Source organism: Rhipicephalus microplus, chromosome X (assembly GCF_043290135.1).
Source record: "Rhipicephalus microplus isolate Deutch F79 chromosome X, USDA_Rmic, whole genome shotgun sequence".
NCBI lineage: Eukaryota > Metazoa > Arthropoda > Arachnida > Ixodida > Ixodidae > Rhipicephalus > Rhipicephalus microplus.
Window position 1 is genome coordinate 429,243,522 of NC_134710.1, and position 20,016 is coordinate 429,263,537.

Consider the following 20,016-nt stretch of genomic DNA (forward strand, 5'->3'; position numbering starts at 1 on the left):
ACACCTTAGCTTCTTTGACAGCACTGTACGACTGGCTGTCACCATTCACAAAGCATGGTGGTGTACCTGAGGCCATAAAGCGAAAGGAAGCGTTGAAATAAAATCATTGCTCCCTGTACTTCCATTTAGCCAGCCTTGCATGAGGTATTTTTCTGGCTTTCCATTCAGAGTATTCCGGGCTCTCAGGTTTTGGAACAGATTCACAACCGAGGCAAAAATTAGAAAGCACAACATAGTCTAGCACATGACCAGAAAAACCTTCTATCACAGTAGCTATTCCAATGAGAAAGGTGTGTCCTCTTGTGTGCCAGCTTCCATCAAGAGAGACGGCAATATTTCCGGGGTGGCCGAAATTGACGTTCTTGTAGAGGCACTTTACCACTGTGGCACACTTATTCAAATGTTTGGCACAAGCTCTCGTTGCTGCTAACCGAAGGTTCATTTTCAAGTACTCTTGGTATGTTTTCGTGTGAAGGCCCTGATGTGAAACACCGATTGCGGCAATTGATTGGTATATATGTGGGGTTTAACATCCCAAAACCACCATATGATTACGAGAGACGCCGTAGTGGAGGGCTCCAGAGATTTCGACCACCTGGGGTTTTTTAACAGGCACCCAAATCTGAGCACACAGGCCTACAACATTTCCGCCTCCATCGCAAATGCAGCCGCCGCAGCCGGGATTCGAACCCGCGACCTGCGGGTCAGCAGCCGAGTACCTTAGCCACTAGACTACTGTGGCGGGGCACCGATAGCGGCAAAGACGTCATTCAGAGCTGTGCTGGGATGAATAAACACGACATTTTTTGGCTCAGCAACCCGCCATTTTGAGTTCATTTTTTGCTGGCAAGTGAGGGATGATATGAAGATAACGAAAATTACCAAACTGAACAATCGATTTTTTTGGCGTTTTTTCGTCACCAAGACCCATGTCCCCCCTTAAAGGAACACTAAAGTCAAATAGCAATTTACATCAGACTGAAAGCTCAATGTATGGCAACATCTAGAACGACAATATTATCAACAGCAGTGCCCTACTTACTGGGAAATGCAGGTACCAAATACACAAGAATACATGTGCCTCAGTACGACATTCTCAAAATTATCCGATGATGTCAGACAAACCACCCATAATTTATCACTAGTAATCGATCGAGCTGCACCAAATAAAGAACCTTCGGTGCATCAAGAGACGCAAAAAATGCTGCTTGTTTGTTTTGTTTCATTAAGGGAAAAAAGAACCGCCGGATGTTACTATGGGGAATGACACAAGTGGTTCGAAAATTCAATTTTCGCGTAGTAAAACTGTTATGATGGTGCCATCTAGCGGGGCCCAGTTGAGCGATAACATGTCTGCCATCTCTGAGCCAATGGCAGGAAATTGATCAATGGTTGTTGTTGGTGCTGTGGCTCCCGCAGCTTTCGTTCTGCTTCTACTAGTATTGGCGGCCACGCAGTATAGCCGAGCAACATTGTGCACGGCAATTAACAGTGATGTGAGTCAGTCCGCTTTCAGAGGCAGGTAATTTGAAGTGCACTAACTTGATACGGGCCACTAAACGCAATCTCATTTAAAAATAAGCCGTTCCTTGGCAAAAAAGTAACACTACGAGGTTTCTAGACCACTATTTTAACAATCAACGTCGACTTAATAGCTGTCTTCAGTGTCCCTTTAAGATGCTGTAATGCTGCGACACTGTTGCTGCTTTCACCTCCTAGATACTCAGAACAGAACTGCTGGGCCCAAGCCAGCGTTGCTGCCAATCACCTCTGATCGTTCAGACATCCACTTTGTGCAAGAAAAAGTGTTCAGACAAAGAATACTATGCGAGGAGGTATTTAAATAAAGATTAAAGTCTGGAGTTTTTGTTTGCCAAAAGCATGAGCAGGTATGCCTAGGGCAGACAGAAATTTGGAATGTGCATTAATGAACGAAAACAAGAGAACTGCGCAGCCATCAATGTGCAAGCCGTAAGAGGGGAATGTTATTGTCGCTAATGCCTATGCCTTCTAGCATTGACAGACATGCACACTCTGCACACTAATAAGTGATAAAGACAGGACAAATTTACAACACCTTGATGGGGCACCTTATCCCCTATATATTACTCGTCTGTCGTCGGCCTGTCTCTCGCACCTCCTTTCACCAACATTTCATGTCCATTGTACAATGAACCTTTTCGACAAGACCTAGCTCCCTTGCCACCACATGCTGTGATGAGCTACGCATATCCATCCTGCTGGGTGAAAACCACGTGCTCTGATAGCACTTTGTGGGTGGCATGGCTGACAACTGACCCCAAGAGAGACGCAATGCCTGTACACTCTTTCAATAGGAGAGACGAGACAGAGGAGAGGAAGATGTGAGGGGAACAAGATAGGAAAATGAAGGGGGAAAAATGATGAAGGCTTAGACAAAAAGTGGGTTAAAGACATGAAAAAAATTAATCCACACTTCAATCATTCACAATTCATGGCAAGAGCTATGAATTGTGAATCGCTTCGATAGATAGCATATGTATGAAACACTCCACTCACATTCACGTGCTTCTTCTGAATTTCCTCGATGGTCTTCAGGTTTCTCTTCTCAAGCGCTATGCTTAGCTGGTGAAGGTTTTTCTGCATGTTTGTATAATCACAGATCAGTAACCAGTGAGCACTCGCAAACTTTGGCATGAAACAATTTCTAAGAGCACTGAAGTCCTGACTCCAGCAATACTGAGCCGCAAGAGAAATAAATCCCTCAGCCCATCTTGCAAAATGACAAAGCAGAGACGGGCGGCTCGCACAGAAGTGAAACTTTCACAAATAATCCTCCATTCAGCCACTTTTCAATATGAAAAGCTGCCGAGAAAAAGAAAATGCCAGGCCTGCACGGAAGGCACAGCACAGAAACAGCGAAAGCGGGAAGAGTGGTTTTTCTAAAATGTTTTTTAACGCTCTTGGGGAAACTATTACAGGTAGACTTGCTGACACCCACTACGCCATAAATCCAATTGTTTTTTTTGTAGTGGGGAAGCATTCACACACCCTTCATTCTTTGCAAAAGCGTGGTACCCGCTACAAACTTGTATGATGTACAGTTTGTTGACACTGTGAACGACGACGATGAAGAATTATGCCCGAGGCTTTTGTAATGGGTTGGAGCATTCAACAACCCATTCGTTACATAATTCGCATTGGGTGACGTCTAGTTGTTACTTTACTAAACTAAGACACTTTATTACACATGTTATTGCGATTCCTTAAGTGACATAAAGACTGCACAAAGTCCGTTTGCAACACAGTCAAGCACTGGCATAGGTTAGTAATAGAGCGCTGAACTGCCCCGCAGAGTGACCAAGTTCGATTCGGCCTTCAGCGTTTTTCATTTATTTCGCATTTTATACTTCACACAACAGTGGTTAAAGAGAGCAGCGGCGGCGGTCAACTACAGCAGCTGTCGTGATCTTATGTCACTTTCGCTGTAATAAACGCGTGTTGACGTACACTTTCAAAATTCCAATCTCCTCATATTTCTCCCAAGAGATGATATCTAGCACGAAATGTTTAAAGTGATATGCTTCGAGCTTTCCAAATGTTTTTGGCACATGATGTTAGCAAAAGTACAGCAGAGGTCTGTCCACAAAGAAGCGATTACTGGGGCATCACATCTATGGCCTAGCTTTCACCTACGTATGGCTGCCTCCGTGCCCTTATTCTGGAGACAGACAAGCAAAGCCAATTTATATAAAACAAAACCGCATTGCTGCACCAATGGGCTGGTAGCATCACACTCAATTTCAGTGCACTCACCTTCAAAAACACACGGTCGCATGGCTCAGTCGTTCAGTATTTCAAATTATAGCAAAACTAAAAGAGCACAACCTAAGTCTACATAAAATGCAATGAACCAAAATGTTTCAATGGATGAACGCAGTGCTCACAGTTATTGCAATAAGGACTGGCAACGAGGGTTCTTTCGATAAGCCACTCGAAAGCAGCGCCATTTTTTCTACTAGTGACAACTGAACATTTCTTTGCACTATGCAAGTTACCTGAGAAATTATAAAAGGAAATTTTAACTTAGAACAGGGTTTGTACAGGTTTTCGATGTGAAAATTTCAAGGATATTCAAGAACTTTCTAGGACCTGTTGTAGGTTTTTCACGGTCTCTAAGCGGCATGCAAACTTGTAACTTTTTCGTCTAAAATCTTCAAATAAGGCTAGTTTTATCCTACTTATGTAAATGGACATCACAATTATAAAAAAAACATTTAGTAGTCTTTGATATGTTCTCAAGAGCCCAACACGCACTGAATGTTTACAATAGTGGTTGAGTTTATAAGAATTAGAGATAGCATCCATTGCTATGCCACACCGATAGACAAACTGAATTTTTTTTCCCACAACGACCATGTGCGCTGGTGGTAAATTACTGTTCATGAACTGGGGAGTTTGTCAGATCCACAGCAGTCTACCACGTTAAGGAGATTGAAATGCTAACCTGGGAGTGCACTGCTCGAGAAATTCAAAAATTTTCAAGGGCTTTGAAAAGCAGTTTTTCTAATTCAAGGGCTTCAAGGATTTCAAGGACCTGTACACACCCTGTTAGAAGAACGATATCCACACATGCCTTGTTCCAATGAAAAAGTATATCTACATATTGTACAGATTATGTTGTACGAAAACATTCATTTCTGTTTATGCGAAATATATTATTGGCCAAATCGCTCTTCGCTTCGAACTTAAAGCTCACTATTCTGACATTCCTAGGCCTGTTATGCAAAATCATATCTGGGGTTTTATGTCCCAAAATCACGATATGATAGTGAGAGATGCCGTGGTCGAGGGCTCTTGGAAACTTCTACTATCTGGTGTTTTTTAACGTGCACTGACATAGCATAGCACACTGGCCTCGAACATTTCACCTCCATCGAAATGCGACCACCATAAACGGGATCGAACCCGCGACCTCTGGATTAGCAGCCGAATACAGCACTCGCGATAATTCAAACTTTCGGTCTATTCAAATAAAATTCTATTTCTTGATTGGCCCTGTAATCTTAATTTTTCAATGCATTTAAAGGCCTCTTAATTCAAACTCCGCCACTCGGTTCATTTATTCCTTTTGCGGTTCCATACCACAAAATATCTGCTGCTTTCCCACTACTGAAAATTTGCATGTCTATATAATCCTAACAGTCTAAAAATGAAAAATAGGCGCCTCAGGCCTTGAAGACCTGAGGCGCTTGTAAACATATGTTTGAAACGAAGCACACGCATGGTAAACCGTGATGCTTCTCAACTGGTATAAAGAGCTTTGTGCTGAAGGCACATAAAGCAAAAAAGCACTTAGCAATTCAAGATTTCTTTAAAAGGTGTGATCAACAGTAAATGGCCGATAAACTTGTGGACCTTACACCTCTGCTTTCTGTTTTAGCATGCGGTTAGGTTTTGCAATCGCTTGAAAAATTTTTAAATCTCATAAAATCAATGCCTAATCATAATGTGTGATGTCACTTCACCCACAGTCATGCATCTGAAAACTTCTGATAATTCAAAAAAATTTCAAATGTCCCTTCGAGTTCGAATTAACGAGAGTCGACTCCATTAGTAAAAATCGAACCTCTGAATTGATAAACCTGATGCAAGAGAATTTATTGACTGGTAGCATTATAGGAGAGCTGAATTGTTTCAGCATCTCGACACCTTTCAGTGCACGCTCATACCACCATATAATGAAGCCGGACATAATGAAATATCGATTATAATGAAGTAAATAAAAAACAGTCTTGCAATGAATATAATGTCGGAAATATACCGTTATAATAAATTTTCGGATATAAAGAACTTATTTTCAAGCAGGGTGCAACTTTGTTTTATGAGGCTTGTATGTTGTGCAATTTTCTAAATAAAAACAATTTAACTTTAGATAACGACACCACAGCAGAAAATCAAGAACATTTCAAAGTTAAACCTAATGAAGCATGCTTAGCTACGATTTCAATAGACAAGTTTCACTGAGGCAATGAGTGGATACTATGGAAGGTGCCCGGGGTAAAATGGCTGAATTACGTATACATGCAATTACATCCGACACGAAAATAAGTTCGTTATATCCGACAATTTGTTATAAAGATGTTCGTAACACCACAGCCATTGCAAGACTGTTTGACATTTACTTCGTAATAACCAACATTTCATTATACCCGGGTTCGTTATATTGAGGTTGGAGTATACACGCACCACACGACTGAGCCACTATCGTGTGGAGCATCACCTTTGCTCACAGTTGATAGCAAGCTGGCAATGGCCTCCGTCGCTAGCTCACTGCTTCTCAAAGATCTCTACAATGGGTCCTTCGAAGGAACAACCGGCGTTCACTGAAGTTACTTTACTTTTGCCTGTGTGTTAGGAGTTTAAATGGCCATTGTCATAAGCCGAATTAAAAAAAAAATTATTTGACATGCAGTAAATGATCCAGCTCTAGCAATTTTCATGAGCAGTTGACTGTTTACAAGCTACTTTTACCCCCGAAATATATATGTGCCCATCATAGGAAACATTTTGACAACTATAATGATTACTAATGCACGCTGCGAAAACGTGAAATCTCAAGACATAAAAAGCACGCATTTCAAGGGAATCGAAGTATCAGCTGAAGAGACTGCACTTACAATGTCTTGCTTTAACTCTTTTTTCAGCTGTTTCTGTTGATCCAGACTATGCCTCTGGTGCTCTATCTGATCCCGAATCCCATTTCTCAGTAAGAGCATTGTTTCTTTAAATGAAGGGTCCTCAAATGTCCACTCTGCACTCAGCTTCTTTCGTCTGCAAGAAATGTGAATCCTCTATGTTATGACCCCAGTTGCCAAATAAAGCAACTAGGAAATCATAAAGAAAAGCATGAGGAAATAGGGAAATCTATTCCTCCATTTGTTACAACCAGATGAAGCCAACAGACAATGAACCCAAAGAAAAACATGTGGGACATCAACAGCACTTTTCAATTGCAGATGAAAGCCAGAAAAAAAGCAGGAACTTAGGTTTACTAGGCGTGTACGCCACCAACTTGAAACGAGAAGTGGCACAGCGGTCAGTGCATCAGGCTTCGGCGCTGGAAAGTTGTGGTGTCAAAGGTTTAGATTCGCCGGTCAGGCATCCGAGTTAAAGAAATTCGGTGAAAAAAAAAAGAAAGCATGTGAGCTTCCTGTGCATGTTTTTTAACGTAACACGGCAATTTTGTGCGTCGATTCTAGATGGATACCAGCATAAAACACTTGAATGCACACACGAAATGAAGCTTTGCTCTGCAACTGTTGTTGCCAGGGTGCGGTTGAGTTTTGCGAACACGTGTGATGGCTCAGTTATTAGGATGCTTCACTACACTCAAACCTCATTATACCGTAACGGGATATAACAAAACAATGGATGTAACAAAGTAAATGAAGTTCCCCTTGAAAGCTCCATTGAGAACCATGCATTTTAAACCTCGTTGTCGGGAAGTAAAACTGACCGGTAAATGAATATACCCAACAAAAGTCTATGGATATCGCCACATTCCATTTCCCAAGTTTTGTTATCGTCCCAAAACACTACACGATTCTCAGCGGAAACCGCACCTGAAGTTTTCAAGAAGCTTCCAGACTGTAGTAGATCATTTCGATAAGATCACACCCACTCTGCGAACGGTACAGATTATTCTGGAACCTACGCCACCGCCAGCGATAACGCTAGAACATTCGACGGCAAGAGTATAAATGCCGACGCGCTTCGCCGCTTGTCAGTTGTTGATCGAAGGCCGACGCTCCGTTCGCCGCTATCAGTCCACGACTGCTATCTGTGCAAGACTGCTGCTGTAATTGGATTTTCTGTTTACCGGGCACAGGTTCACCCAAATAAACAGTTAAATCCCAACACCAAGTCTCCTGTCTTCGGCCACGTCACGACCCCGTGACAATATTACTAAGTAAATGAAACTCCCCTTGAGAGCTCCATTGAGAACCATGCATTTTAAATTTCGTTGTAACGAAGTAAAATTGACAGGTAAATGAATATAACAAACTAAATTAGTCTATCAAATAGTCTATAAAAAAAACCACTCGTAGTGCATTAGGTATACCGTTTTTTGCGGAGTTTTACGCTCGTTCGGCGCAACTATTTCAAAACGCCGACCTTACAGCCGTGCCCCGCACGGCCGAGAGAGCCGTTCTCCTAGCACAGCCAGCGGAGAGGATTGGAGAAGCGCTCAGTGGGTCACATGACCGAGAATCGGCGCCGCGGTGCAAAGCAATTTCCCTCTCACGACAGCAATGACTGCGTCTCCCCTGCTACCCTCTGCACCGAGAAAGGAGAACTCTCCGCGACAGCTTTTTTTTTTCCTCTCCCTCTACGCGCAGGGCCTTGAAAGGAGAAGGGTCTCTATGTCCAGAGACAGAAAACACAGAAGCGTGGCACAGGCGCGTCGCGGATCGGCATTTGAGAGAGAGCAAACAATCCGCCACATTTTATTTTTCCCTTTTCTTCTTTTCCTTCTTCGCGCGCAGTGTTGAGAGATGCCGCTGCGGGATGGGGCATGGCGCTGAGAGCATTTTCGGAGTGCGGTATATTTGAATTAACCATCGCAAGTGCTTGCGCGTACAAACTACATGGCGTTTTCGCTCGTTGGAATACACATAAAACTTTGACGGGACCTCAGCGTGAGCTCGAATGACCCGAAAGTTCAAATTAATGGGATTCGACCGAGTTTATTTTGCGTGGCACGTGTGGTCGCTTCACGGTACATAAGCCGCGAGGCGGCCTCCTTCTTTGCATGCTTATAAGTGTGCGCCCATCTGAGCATACTTTGCCACAAACTGTTATAATCGATATTACGAAGTAATGGATATAACGAAATTATTGTGGCTCCTCTTCAACTTCGTTATACCGAGGTTTGAGTGTACATACTGAGCCGGGAGACAAGAATCTCTGTGCCAGGTGCTGAATTTCAATGGAGGCGGTACGCAAGGATGCCTGTGTGTTGCATAACACCAATCAACATCAAGAAACCCCGTGCAGACAAAATTAACCACTGTTCTTTCTTACGTTATCACAGGCAAATGGCTTTGTAGTGTTGAGCACCTTGAATCAATGCTCAGAAGTTTGCAGTGCAGTGACCCCATTTGAATGAACTCACTGTTGCAAAGAGTGACCACTTGGTAGTAGCGCACGGAAACTTCCCAGCCCGCTGCAGTGAGTGAAGTGCGCTTTCATGCAACGCCAATGCAGTACGCTTTCATGGAACACAATAGCGATGTGCTCAAACACTACATGCGCTCAGAAGCGCTTCATAGCAGAGCAAGCCCAGCACGCTCTTGCCGTTTGGGAGGCCACGAAGCGCCCCCTTCAAGCCTCCGAGTGTCGTGCCACTTCGCTTCAAATCGCAGTCGCGCTGCACGTGCTGGTACTAAACAGAGTGGCCACAGAGCACAGAGAGTGGCCTAAGTGCACAGGTCGGGGGCAGTTTCCGACCACGATGAAGAAGTGTTGCAGGGGCCGTTTAAGGTGCATGAAATTGCGCGCACAAGTGTTCTGCATTTCTTTTTCCCACGAAAATGCCACAGTCATGGTAGGAATTGAACCTGTGACCCCAAGTCTGCCAGTACATCCTCCTCTGGCAGTACATTATTAAATATATGTGGTATCACTCCTACAGTTACCACTGATTCACTAACATGCGCATCCACATACATATTTTTTACTTCATTTTCAGAAAACCATTTTCTGAGAAATTCCCCAGACGTATAATTCGGCTGCTGCATAATCACGACCTGTTCTGCTACTAGTCTGTGCAGTTGAACACAAAGCAAACATTAGCAGTGATGGAAGAGATCAACTTTTGGAGCAGATTCCGGAACAGAAAAAATGCTAGCCTGGAGCAGGTATTAATGTTTTCAGAGCAGATGGCAAAATATTCCAAACAACTCCTTTGAGTTTATTGTAATATTTTAGCCTCTTATAAATAATATTAGTACATATTAAACATATTGCAGATACAATAATTGGATCAAATTAAAAGAAACATTTAGCAGATGGATGCTCAATGGACTCGAAGTAACATGAGAAACACATTTAAAATACAAGCAGGCGTGGCATACATTATATAGAAGCATCAAAGCTGAGCACCAAACTACAAAAGTACCCACAATAACATGTAATTATTGTCAAAGAGGGTCTTATAAGCGGTACAAGATCGAAGCAATAAATTATTTTAACATTTTGCCAAAATAGCCAGCACTGAAACTTTCAGAAATGAAAAGCTAGATGAACTACTCCCTTGAAATGCTCATTCTTGTGGCATAAACGAGATCAAAGCTGACAAAATGCTAAACAATAAATCAATAAATCACACTTCAAAGTCATCACAGCAGCAGTTAGCGATCGGTATGATATCAAACTAACCTCACATTTCACCATAATAGTCTACTTGTAAGGTACAAATATGTATATAGGTGATGCCGGTACATGCAGCATTGTCAATGTGCTGTAGTGTACAGCTTGCACACCAGCTGCATAGTTACTAACAAGTATTACGCATTGGAGTAGCACTTTTATTACCTCATTAGCAATATTCATTATGAGTAGGCTTGTGCGAATAGTGAATTTTAGGTTCGAATCGCATTCAAAGCAAATAGTGATTTTGGTCGAACAATTTCGAATCGAATAGAATATATGTTGTGCAAAGAACTAACCTGCACCATATATACATTTTTCAACAAGGCCTCTATGCAAGAGCTTTATTTTTTTCTATTCAAAGAAAGTTTAAACAACTTTGAGGAGTAGCACGATTTTACTTTCAATAGGATGCAAGTGATAACCTGTAAAATACGTAATATTATTCATTACAGCTAGAGTGTATAAGCCAGCAAAACAAGCCTTTAAGATTAGAAAATGATCAATCGCATTAAGGTTAATATTGAGGGGAGAAGCGGCAGCGACCGATGCGTACGATGGTAGCGGCAACGTCATGTTTATTTAAAGGAATCCTGCAACAGTTTTTCAAGTTGCCATAGAATGTATTCACTAAAGAAGATTATTAACTTATGAATTAACCACTGCAAAAATTTTTCGAATTTGTCCAGTGTGAGCCGAGGCACAAAGATTAGCTACATGCTGCAATTGCATTCTCTCTTCTCGTCCCAACGAAAGTGCTAGAAGCAAAGCAGCAAAGAATAGCATAGGGAAGGAAAATACGTCACTTGCGTGCTGTGACCCTGAGCACTCTTTCTCTCTCTTTTCTTTTTACTTTGAATTCACGAATTTTCAGTGCGATCATGCATGTACGCAGAGACATGTCGCGGCCACACGCAGCGGCTCCAGTAACGACCGAGTGCACCATGCTCAAATCAGCCAACAGCTGCTAAAATCGCTGTGACGAGCGTTTTTTGACACTGTGGCACCATTTGCCGAGAGAATAGAGCAATTTTTATCTGCCGTTGAGAATATATTGTGCCCTTCAGGTCACGTGCTGCGCCATAATATCTAGCTCATGTGTTCTTGGTAGCCTCGACTACTGATCGACAGCGTTTGCTGACCATGCTCAAAAAGTATTGCAGGGCCCCTTTAAATTTGAAGTAGGGCTTCGCGGCAAAGCAAATTTCTCTTAATGAGGTGCTTTCACGTCTTATCACTGCTATACTGCAGTGAAGCCACCTTTACAAGCAGTTACATGCGGTTTAGCACACATTTATTCGTTCATCACGAATACTTCGAAATATTCAATCATTTAAATTCGAATCGAAGCGAATGCGAATACTCTACTATTCGTTCGAATATTCGAAGCATTCGAATATTCACACAAGCCTAATTATGAGGCACCGAACAGGAGGAGTTAAACGTCTCCTCACGTTGCTTTCGCATTTGCGCTGCAGGAACTCTGAAGTGTTTCGACAAGTTTCATCCAGTACTGCAGAGATGAATGCATTGACACTTCAAGCAAATGAAAAACTGAACGTGAAAATTTTTGGAAACAAGTGACAGCGATACAGGACAAATTACGGGAAACTTTGAGACAAACTAGTCTAATACGGAAGTCAAATGCGATATTGCTGCATAGTGTGTGAGCATGAATCGCTAACAAATACTTGAAAAATATGGCAGAAGTCCAAAACACTTGTAAACGTGTTCAATACATAGACATAAGAAAACTTCGTTGCGTACACTGTTGACATGTGGCACCTTTGTCTGAACTTGCGGCAGCAAGTTGCAGTAAAAGAAAGCTTTTTTTTTCATTTCTTATTTGTATTCCATATCTTAAAGCCATTTTTTTTTCTTTAAACACGACTAGTGCGTTGTAACACACCTGGCAGCGCACTACATATTTAACGTGGCAGTTGAGCATTTGTATCACACTAGCAGCATGTTTTTTTCTAAACTTTATTTCTCTTTACCGTTGCTTGGAATCAAATATTTACACATAACTTCCTTCTATGCTTTCCTTTCCTTCACTATCTGTTTGATTATTACAGTCAAAACAATAAGCTATATACAAGTTGTGCAACATTGATGGAAGAGATACTTCTTCGCTATTATGGTGTTACTTCTAATAGCAGAAATGAAAACCTAACAGAAAGGGATACACAAGGCATTATACATGTACTAGTACAACCCATATAAGAACAATAATAGGTAAAGTTGCAATAATGTAATTACACCACAAACTGAAAAAATAAGCAGTTTTTTAAGGCAAGACTCAAAGAAAGCTAAATTTAAAACAAAGTACCACAAGCTTATTATTTTCAGTTAACAGCTTCAATGGTTCTCATATGCGACTAACATTGTACAATTAACAGTGTGACCAACAACAAATGTTTAACAAACTGTGAAACACTTGATAATACACCTAGAAGATTGATTCAACTTATATCAGACAAACTGGACACTCACTTTGGTGCACTGTTCCACGGGATTTTCCGATTTCATATAGCCGCCTTTCTTGATCTTCCGAAACACTTTCCTGTAACAGTGAACACATGAATGACCTCTTGATAGATATTGATTGCTTACAGCCTAAATGAGAAGGCAAAGGCGAGTACTTTAAGGGGAGAATGCGAGAGGAAGGGGGAGTCAATGGCAGTGGCCCCCCACTACCTTGGAATCGAAAGGACCCTGAAAGCTTTTGAAATTCAGTCAGCATTTAGGCTACTTTGCCATTACTCATATGCACCACAAATTCAGCAGCGGGCAGTGCATCAAGGCAGCTGCCAGCAATTCTAGTTATACCCTCCTCCTCATCACCACTTTGTCTCCTCAACTTGTGAAATATCTAGCTGCACTTACTGAGGTGGCCTCCACCAAGTGCATTTTGCAGTGCACACCACCGGGCAACAGTGACAAAGCACGCGGAGCAGTTGGGATCTGTTCAGCTAAGCCATTGTACACTACCAGCCAATCTACGTAAGAATCTCAAAAGCATGCGGACAAACAGAAGTATTAGAGATTGAACACAGATTAGCGTAAACTCTGTCAATGTGCTTGCATTTTTAGGGGCAAAGTTAGAGCTGCAGGCATGTGGAGCCTGGCGTTGATTGGATAGCCAGAGTCCGAGGCTCATTGTGTTAACGAGCTGAAGAGACTACACCCACTATATGCCTCGTGCCATGTCGCAGCTTTGCAAGTCACCAATCACTAGATTTGCAACACTCAACTCTGCTCAAAAAATTCGTTGCGTCGGATAAAAGAAACTCCGAGATAAACACCGTCAAGCAGTGCACACTAACATGGAGCCCATAAAGGTAAAGCGAAAGACTGGACATAACCAGTAAGACCCGTTGCCGGCGCTCCTTAACATGTAACAACGCTACATAGAAAGGGTGTGAGAAGTTGGAAACTCATTCAGCTGAGTTGCTGCGACAATCTATCCATTCACATAGTTACACTGCAAACACAACGCAGTTGAACCATAGCTTAAATCTGTCAGCAAACAATTCTTCAAGCTGGCTTTAGCGGCTCACGCGTTTGCACAAAGTTGTCAAAAAGTTGCTTCAGGGGCCTTTTAAAATACTGCAGGTTGCCTTGACCACCATAGAGCATTTTGAAATGAAAATATTAGTGGTGAGACTAGATACATTTACACAGAAGCTTCTCAAGAAACAAGCATTTGCACTTAGTGCCTGTAAAATGTAATGCTGAAATAAATGCTTTGCATCTGTTGCAGCGAATGTGCACTTTGTTGCATTATGAGCACTTTGTTTATGCGGTGGCTTACCGCAAAGAATCATGCCCGAGTTGTTTTTAAGGGGTTAGAAGACTTAAACAACCAACTATTTATGCGATTCCCATTGCGTGATGCACAATACTTATTTTACTATTCCACCAGGCTATACACTCAAACCTCATACTAACAAGATTGTGTCTTACTTGAAAGTGAATTTGTTATATACAAATTTTGTTATAAAGGCATATTCCTAACACTATATATACTACAAGACTACTCATGTACTTTGTTATAACAGATATTTCACAATTATCAGGTTTATATAGAGGTTGAATTGTATTACAGACATGGACAAGAGAGAGAAAAACCTTTTAACACGATGGAGTTGAAAAGCTCGTTTCGTAGAAATACTAATGTCGGTGTCGTTGGCTGCGAGCAAAAAATTATGTTTGCATGACCGAAAAATTGAGAAAGATGCAAATAAAATAAATTAAAACATTCTGGGTCTGAGTGGGGATTGATACCGGGTCGTTTGCATGCCAAACGGGTGTTCTGCCACCCATCCACGCCTCTGCTTGTGAATACAGTCAGAAGTTAAAAAAACCTTCATGCTCTACAGACACATGTGTCCTGTATACGTGCTTCACTATAAAACGAACTATTGCCGTAATAATGCGTGGTACAAACGTGCATTGTCATCCGGCATCAGAACATGGGATTATAACAATGATTTCATTGTTCAAAGCCAGTTGCTCACTACAAAAGGCACACATGCTACCACATCCTTACTGCCACGTAGAGGGTGCATAGCAAGTTGGAGATTTCATACACCGAGTGTTTGAATTACGCACTAGGAATAGATTATCCCAACGGCGTTCAACCATTAATGGAGAAGCTTAAGGACCCCCCTTCCCCCTTTAAAGTTTCATGCACCTGCATGGCTCTGTGGTAGAATACTGGGCTGCCACGGAGAGAGCCCAGGTTCGAACCCTGTTCTATCCAGGCTATTTTTTATTACTTATTTTTGAAAATTTTCGGGGCACTAGCCGTGGCAGACTACTATGGCACCAAAAAAGGGTTGCGATTTCGTACAGCTATCGGTGTGAAAGTAGGAACTAGAATGATGCTTACCGATATTCTTCAAAGTCCCTGTGAAACTGGTTTACAGCATTCTCTAGTGCAATAAGGGTTTCGTCCTGGAATATAGCACAGCATGCCAACTTTCATGTGTCAGGTCACACGAACTACAGCAACAGGCAAGACTGTATTAGTGCCAACAAAACTGCCCCAACAGTAGCTATACTATACAGTGTTCATAGAAATGCTTTCCTTAATTTTTATTTTTTTCAGCCTCCGATCTAATCTCAAGACTAGTGTGCGAGTAGTTGTCTCTCGAAAATGTGTCTCTGTCTAGTGGCTAAGGTACTCGGCTGCTGACCCGCAGGGCGCGGGTTCGTATCCCGGCTGCGGCGGCTGCATTTCCGATGGAGGCGGAAATGTTGTAGGCCCGTGTGCTCAGATTTGGGTGCACGTTAAAGAACCCCAGGTGGTCTAAATTTCCGGAGCCCTCCACTACGGCGTCTCTCATAATCATATAGTGGTTTTGGGACGTTAAACTCCACATATCAATCAATCAAAATCAAAATGTGTCTCTGAAATTTAATGGAAGGGCTCCTTGCAGCAGAGTTACTAAACCGAAAGCCCCGTGCCCCCCCAAGTGACAGAGAGACCGCCCAAGCACTCACCTTTCATCTCTCAACTGAGGTTGAGAGAAATTAGAGAAAAATGCCGTCATGGCAGGCGCCAATCATGTTCTTTTCTCGCAACACTGGAGCATCGTACGACCTTGGAAGCAAAGGTAAGGACATACCATACCCAAGGCGCACATGATCGAATGTTTTGAGCTTCTCAGTGGGCCTTTCCCCACTTTCATTCTCCAACCACAGGGACAAGGCACAGGAAAATAAGAAGGGCAGGAAAGACAGGGATGGGAAAAAGGTGCAGTGTTTCTGCACTATGGAAGTACACAGACGTACATTTGCTCAAGAGGATGTGCGTGTGTGTGCATCACAGTTTTTTATTCGTTAAAAATGCATAATTTTTGCAGTGCGACAGACCAAAGGAGACATTAGGCGAGCCAACGGGGCTTTCACCACCCCGCTGCACACTCATTGTGGCGCAGAGCTCGATAAAAACAAGCATCAGTTGCTCACTCGTGCTGCTACTTTGCATTGATTCTGTCACCATAATGTAAGGCAGCGTTCTATTAGTTGGAAAAATTAAAAGAGTAAAACTTCACTCACTTCGGCTCCCACCCGAAAAAGTATATGCTTTTCATATCTCACTCGGATTTAGATTTCCTAAAACTCTTCTTGCACTGGTATACTCACATTGAAACTCGCAATACCTAATATAAGCCCTTGCAGTAGATTCATAAGATTACAAACCCACGTCCCTTTAAAACTCACCAATTCATTTTTGCCTCCAGCAGCCATGCCTGGTTCCCTACACAGAGTAAATGATGAAGCAGAAATGACTGCATTCAATAATGCTCACTACTGCCAACTTTCACATTCCATTTGATACCTTCGAAGATATGTGCAAATACAAGTAGCTTGTACATCAAACAAAATGAAGCTTTATAAATATGCCTTCTATCCACAACAGCATCAGACCAAATCAAATGAAGGACAGAATGTCTGTCAAAGGCCATCAGCTGCAACTTTAATCCAGTGGCATATTGAGATACCCTATAAATGCAACATTCGATTAATCATTCAATAAGCGCACAATCCTTCATAGTGTGTTGAATGATTGTGTGCTCCGCTGCCACTCACTGAGGCCGTTAACTCGGTAGCACCAACAACTATGTTCGGTTTCCTGCGCGCAGTAAATTACGAAGTAAAAACTGAATGCAATGATAGCGACAGCTGCCAACTTCGACATCCTGTTTTACAATAACTTTGATCGCAACTTTGACGATCTCTGCAAATCGAAGTCGTTCGTACATCAAAAACAGCCAAGCTCCATGAGTAACTTTATCCGCAACAGCATCAGATAAAGTTGTGTGAGCAGTAAAATGATAATACCTGGGATTTAAGGTCTCAAAACCACAATATTATCATGAGATACACCGTGGTCGAGGGCTCCGGAAATTTCGACCATCTGGTGTAACGTGCACCGATATCCCACAGTGCACGAGCCTCTAGCGTTTCGGCTCCATCGAAATGCAACTGTCGCGGCGGGGATTGAACCCACGACCTTCAGGTCAGCGGCCGAGCACCTTAACCGCTACACTATCACGGCAGACTTGAATAAGCAGTAGTGGTGTCTGTAACAGACTGCCAACTACTATTTTGATCTCGCAGCACCTTAATTAAACAAAAAGATGTGGAGATGACGTGGTTATGTTGGTGATTGGCTTACTAATCTTATTGCACTTGATCCTCAGTTAATTCAATTGCATTTGCCTTTTTTAGCATTGTTGCCAAATATAAATAAAAAAACTCACAATGTCTCCTCGAGGTCATCGAGGGAGTCAAAATCAGTAGACCATGGCAGCTGAAAAATAAAGAAAAGACACTCCTACAATGATGTCTGTAAGACTTCGTTAGAACAAAACAAAAACTTGTAATGAATTATTGAATTATATTATTGCATCATACGTGTTATAAGCATTGTTTCATTATATCCCATTTCATTAAAACACTGTACACTCGAAATTTGTAACATGGGAAGTGATATAGCAGGAATATATGAAAGTACAGACACTTTATACGGTTCCTGTATTTCTATTTGACAAAAGAGATAAACTGGCGGTGGACTGAAAATCTATGGAACTAAAGCAATTAATCTGTATAAATTAAGAAAATTCCACTAATTAATAAAATTAAGGTAGTGGAAAAGTGAAATGCCTACTCTTAAGACACGACAGACGGTGAAAACCTGCAACAGTTGTGACCCTGTACTACAGAACGCATAGCTGAACAGGAAATTGCCGCATCGGTGGTGTACAAAGTACACAAGCTATCCTTCCAGTCTGTCATATGTGCGAAACAACTACACTCGCAATAGGTGCGTCCAGCAGCCATCAGCAAAATACAAGACTTAAAAGTCACATTGAAACTTAGTCTCTTAGTGCACAACCTTATCGTGCACGAAAATGGAAAGCTTCACATGGTGCACTAGGGTCCATATTTGAAAAATTGAATCCTTAAAATGCCCATTTCACACTCACCAAAGTCTCCTCTGCATCATCAGCGGCTGCCAAGTTCAGTTTTCTGCACGTAGACAACCGAGTGAAAAGTGTTTTTCAAAACTCTCAGTTATCGCCGGACGCAAGGGTGGTGTTGTAACATGCAAGCATCCATTTATTTATTTATTTATTTATTTAAAAGTACCTTACAGGCCCTTGTTGCAGGGCATTGTGTAAGGGGGGTTACAAAGGGGGAGTGTCGCGACAAAACCGTAAGGAAACATCAAAGTTTGAAAGAACTCAACAAAAAAATAACGCGTTATATGTCACTAAAGAAAAAATGTACAAAAAGTCAATTGAAGTTACACATCAGAACATTGCTGGTGGGAGGAGAACAAATATCCGCAATACACTTACTAAAAAACACCTAGCACACACGTAGCCAATAATATTTTAGAGCAGCGCGCAGAAAGCAATTTGTTCTTGTTTAAGAAATACAGGATAATAAAGGGCGATAAGAGAGTTTTTCTCGTGTGTATAAGAACATTATAAAGTAGGAAAATGCAGGCGGTCACAAAGTGTAAAAAAAACGAATGAATATAATTACACTGGAACGATACAGGAGGTGCAACAAATACTTGTAAAAAGGAACCAATCGAAGTGTCTATGACTGAAAGAAAGAGTGAAGAAGTTGTCTGAATTTTTCGGGGTCTGATTGATATACAATGTCATTCGAGAGATCATTCCAGAAGCGGATGACGCGAGGAAGAGCCGATGAGTTAAAGGCGTCCGTTGACCCATATAATCGCGTGAAACTTAAGTTATTATGCAGCCTACAAGATGTAACGCAAGGTTTATCGAGTTGGAATGGGAATGGTTTGTTACTGTAAACATACTTATGGAAGAGGCATAGGAGAGAAATATCCCGCTGAGTACTCAGCAGTTGAAGAGAAAGGCAAAGTTTAATTTCCGTTATGCTGCTATTGTAGTCGTAATTTCGTGAGATGAATCGGGCTGCCCTATTTTGAATAGCTTCAAGCATGTTGATTAAGTAATTTTGGTGTGGGGACCAGATCGATGCGGCGAATTCAAGTTGTGGTCGAACAAAGGTCTGATAAGCTAGCTGCCGAACATGGGATGGGCAGCTATGCAAGTTGCGGCGTAAGTAACCCAACGATTTTGAAGCTTTCGCACAAATGGTGGTGATATGGTGTGACCAAGAAAGATTTGGTGTGAAATGAATACCGAGGTACTTGTAGGATGATGCGTACGACAGAGGGTAGTCATCAATTATGTACGAATGGCTAGAAATATGTTTCTTGCGTGTAAAACACATAATTTTGCACTTCTGCTTGTTTAGCGACATAAGCCATTTTTTGCACCAATCATCAATCTTGTTGAGGTCATTTTGCAGCGTTATGTGATCATCGGTACAGGTTATTGAGCGATATATAATGCAATCATCGGCGAAAATTTGCATGCGAGATGAGGTGCTGATTGGCAAATCATTAATATAAATTAAGAACAGCAGGGGCCGAGGACGTACCCCTGCGGTACACCTGAGGTTACGTGGGAAGGAGGGGATTGGATATTGTTTATTACCGTGAACTGCTGGCGGAGTGAAAGAAAGTTTCGAAGCCAAGAT

The 20,016-nt window shown here is 41.9% G+C and overlaps 1 protein-coding gene across 6 annotated transcripts in view; it reads right to left on the reverse strand.

Annotated features, from left to right (window-relative positions):
• LOC142776555 (uncharacterized) overlaps positions 1–20,016 on the reverse strand; it is an 81,561-nt gene that overhangs the window by 23,696 nt on the left and 37,849 nt on the right. For 2 of the 6 annotated variants that reach the window (XM_075880424.1, XM_075880426.1), the window contains 6 exons: positions 18,414–18,456; positions 17,688–17,737; positions 16,645–16,681; positions 15,308–15,372; positions 12,907–12,976; positions 11,420–11,926 (listed from right to left, as the gene is read on the reverse strand). In XM_075880424.1, the coding sequence (XP_075736539.1) occupies positions 11,864–11,926; positions 12,907–12,976; positions 15,308–15,372; positions 16,645–16,681; positions 17,688–17,737; positions 18,414–18,456 (328 nt within the window). In that variant the 3' untranslated portion in view covers positions 11,420–11,863. Of the gene's footprint in view, positions 1–2,538; positions 2,620–6,659; positions 6,814–11,419; positions 11,927–12,906; positions 12,979–15,307; positions 15,373–16,644; positions 16,682–17,687; positions 17,738–18,413; positions 18,457–20,016 lie in introns of those variants that run through there. The other 4 variants (XM_075880422.1, XM_075880421.1, XM_075880425.1 and 1 more) reach the window with 3 other exon arrangements.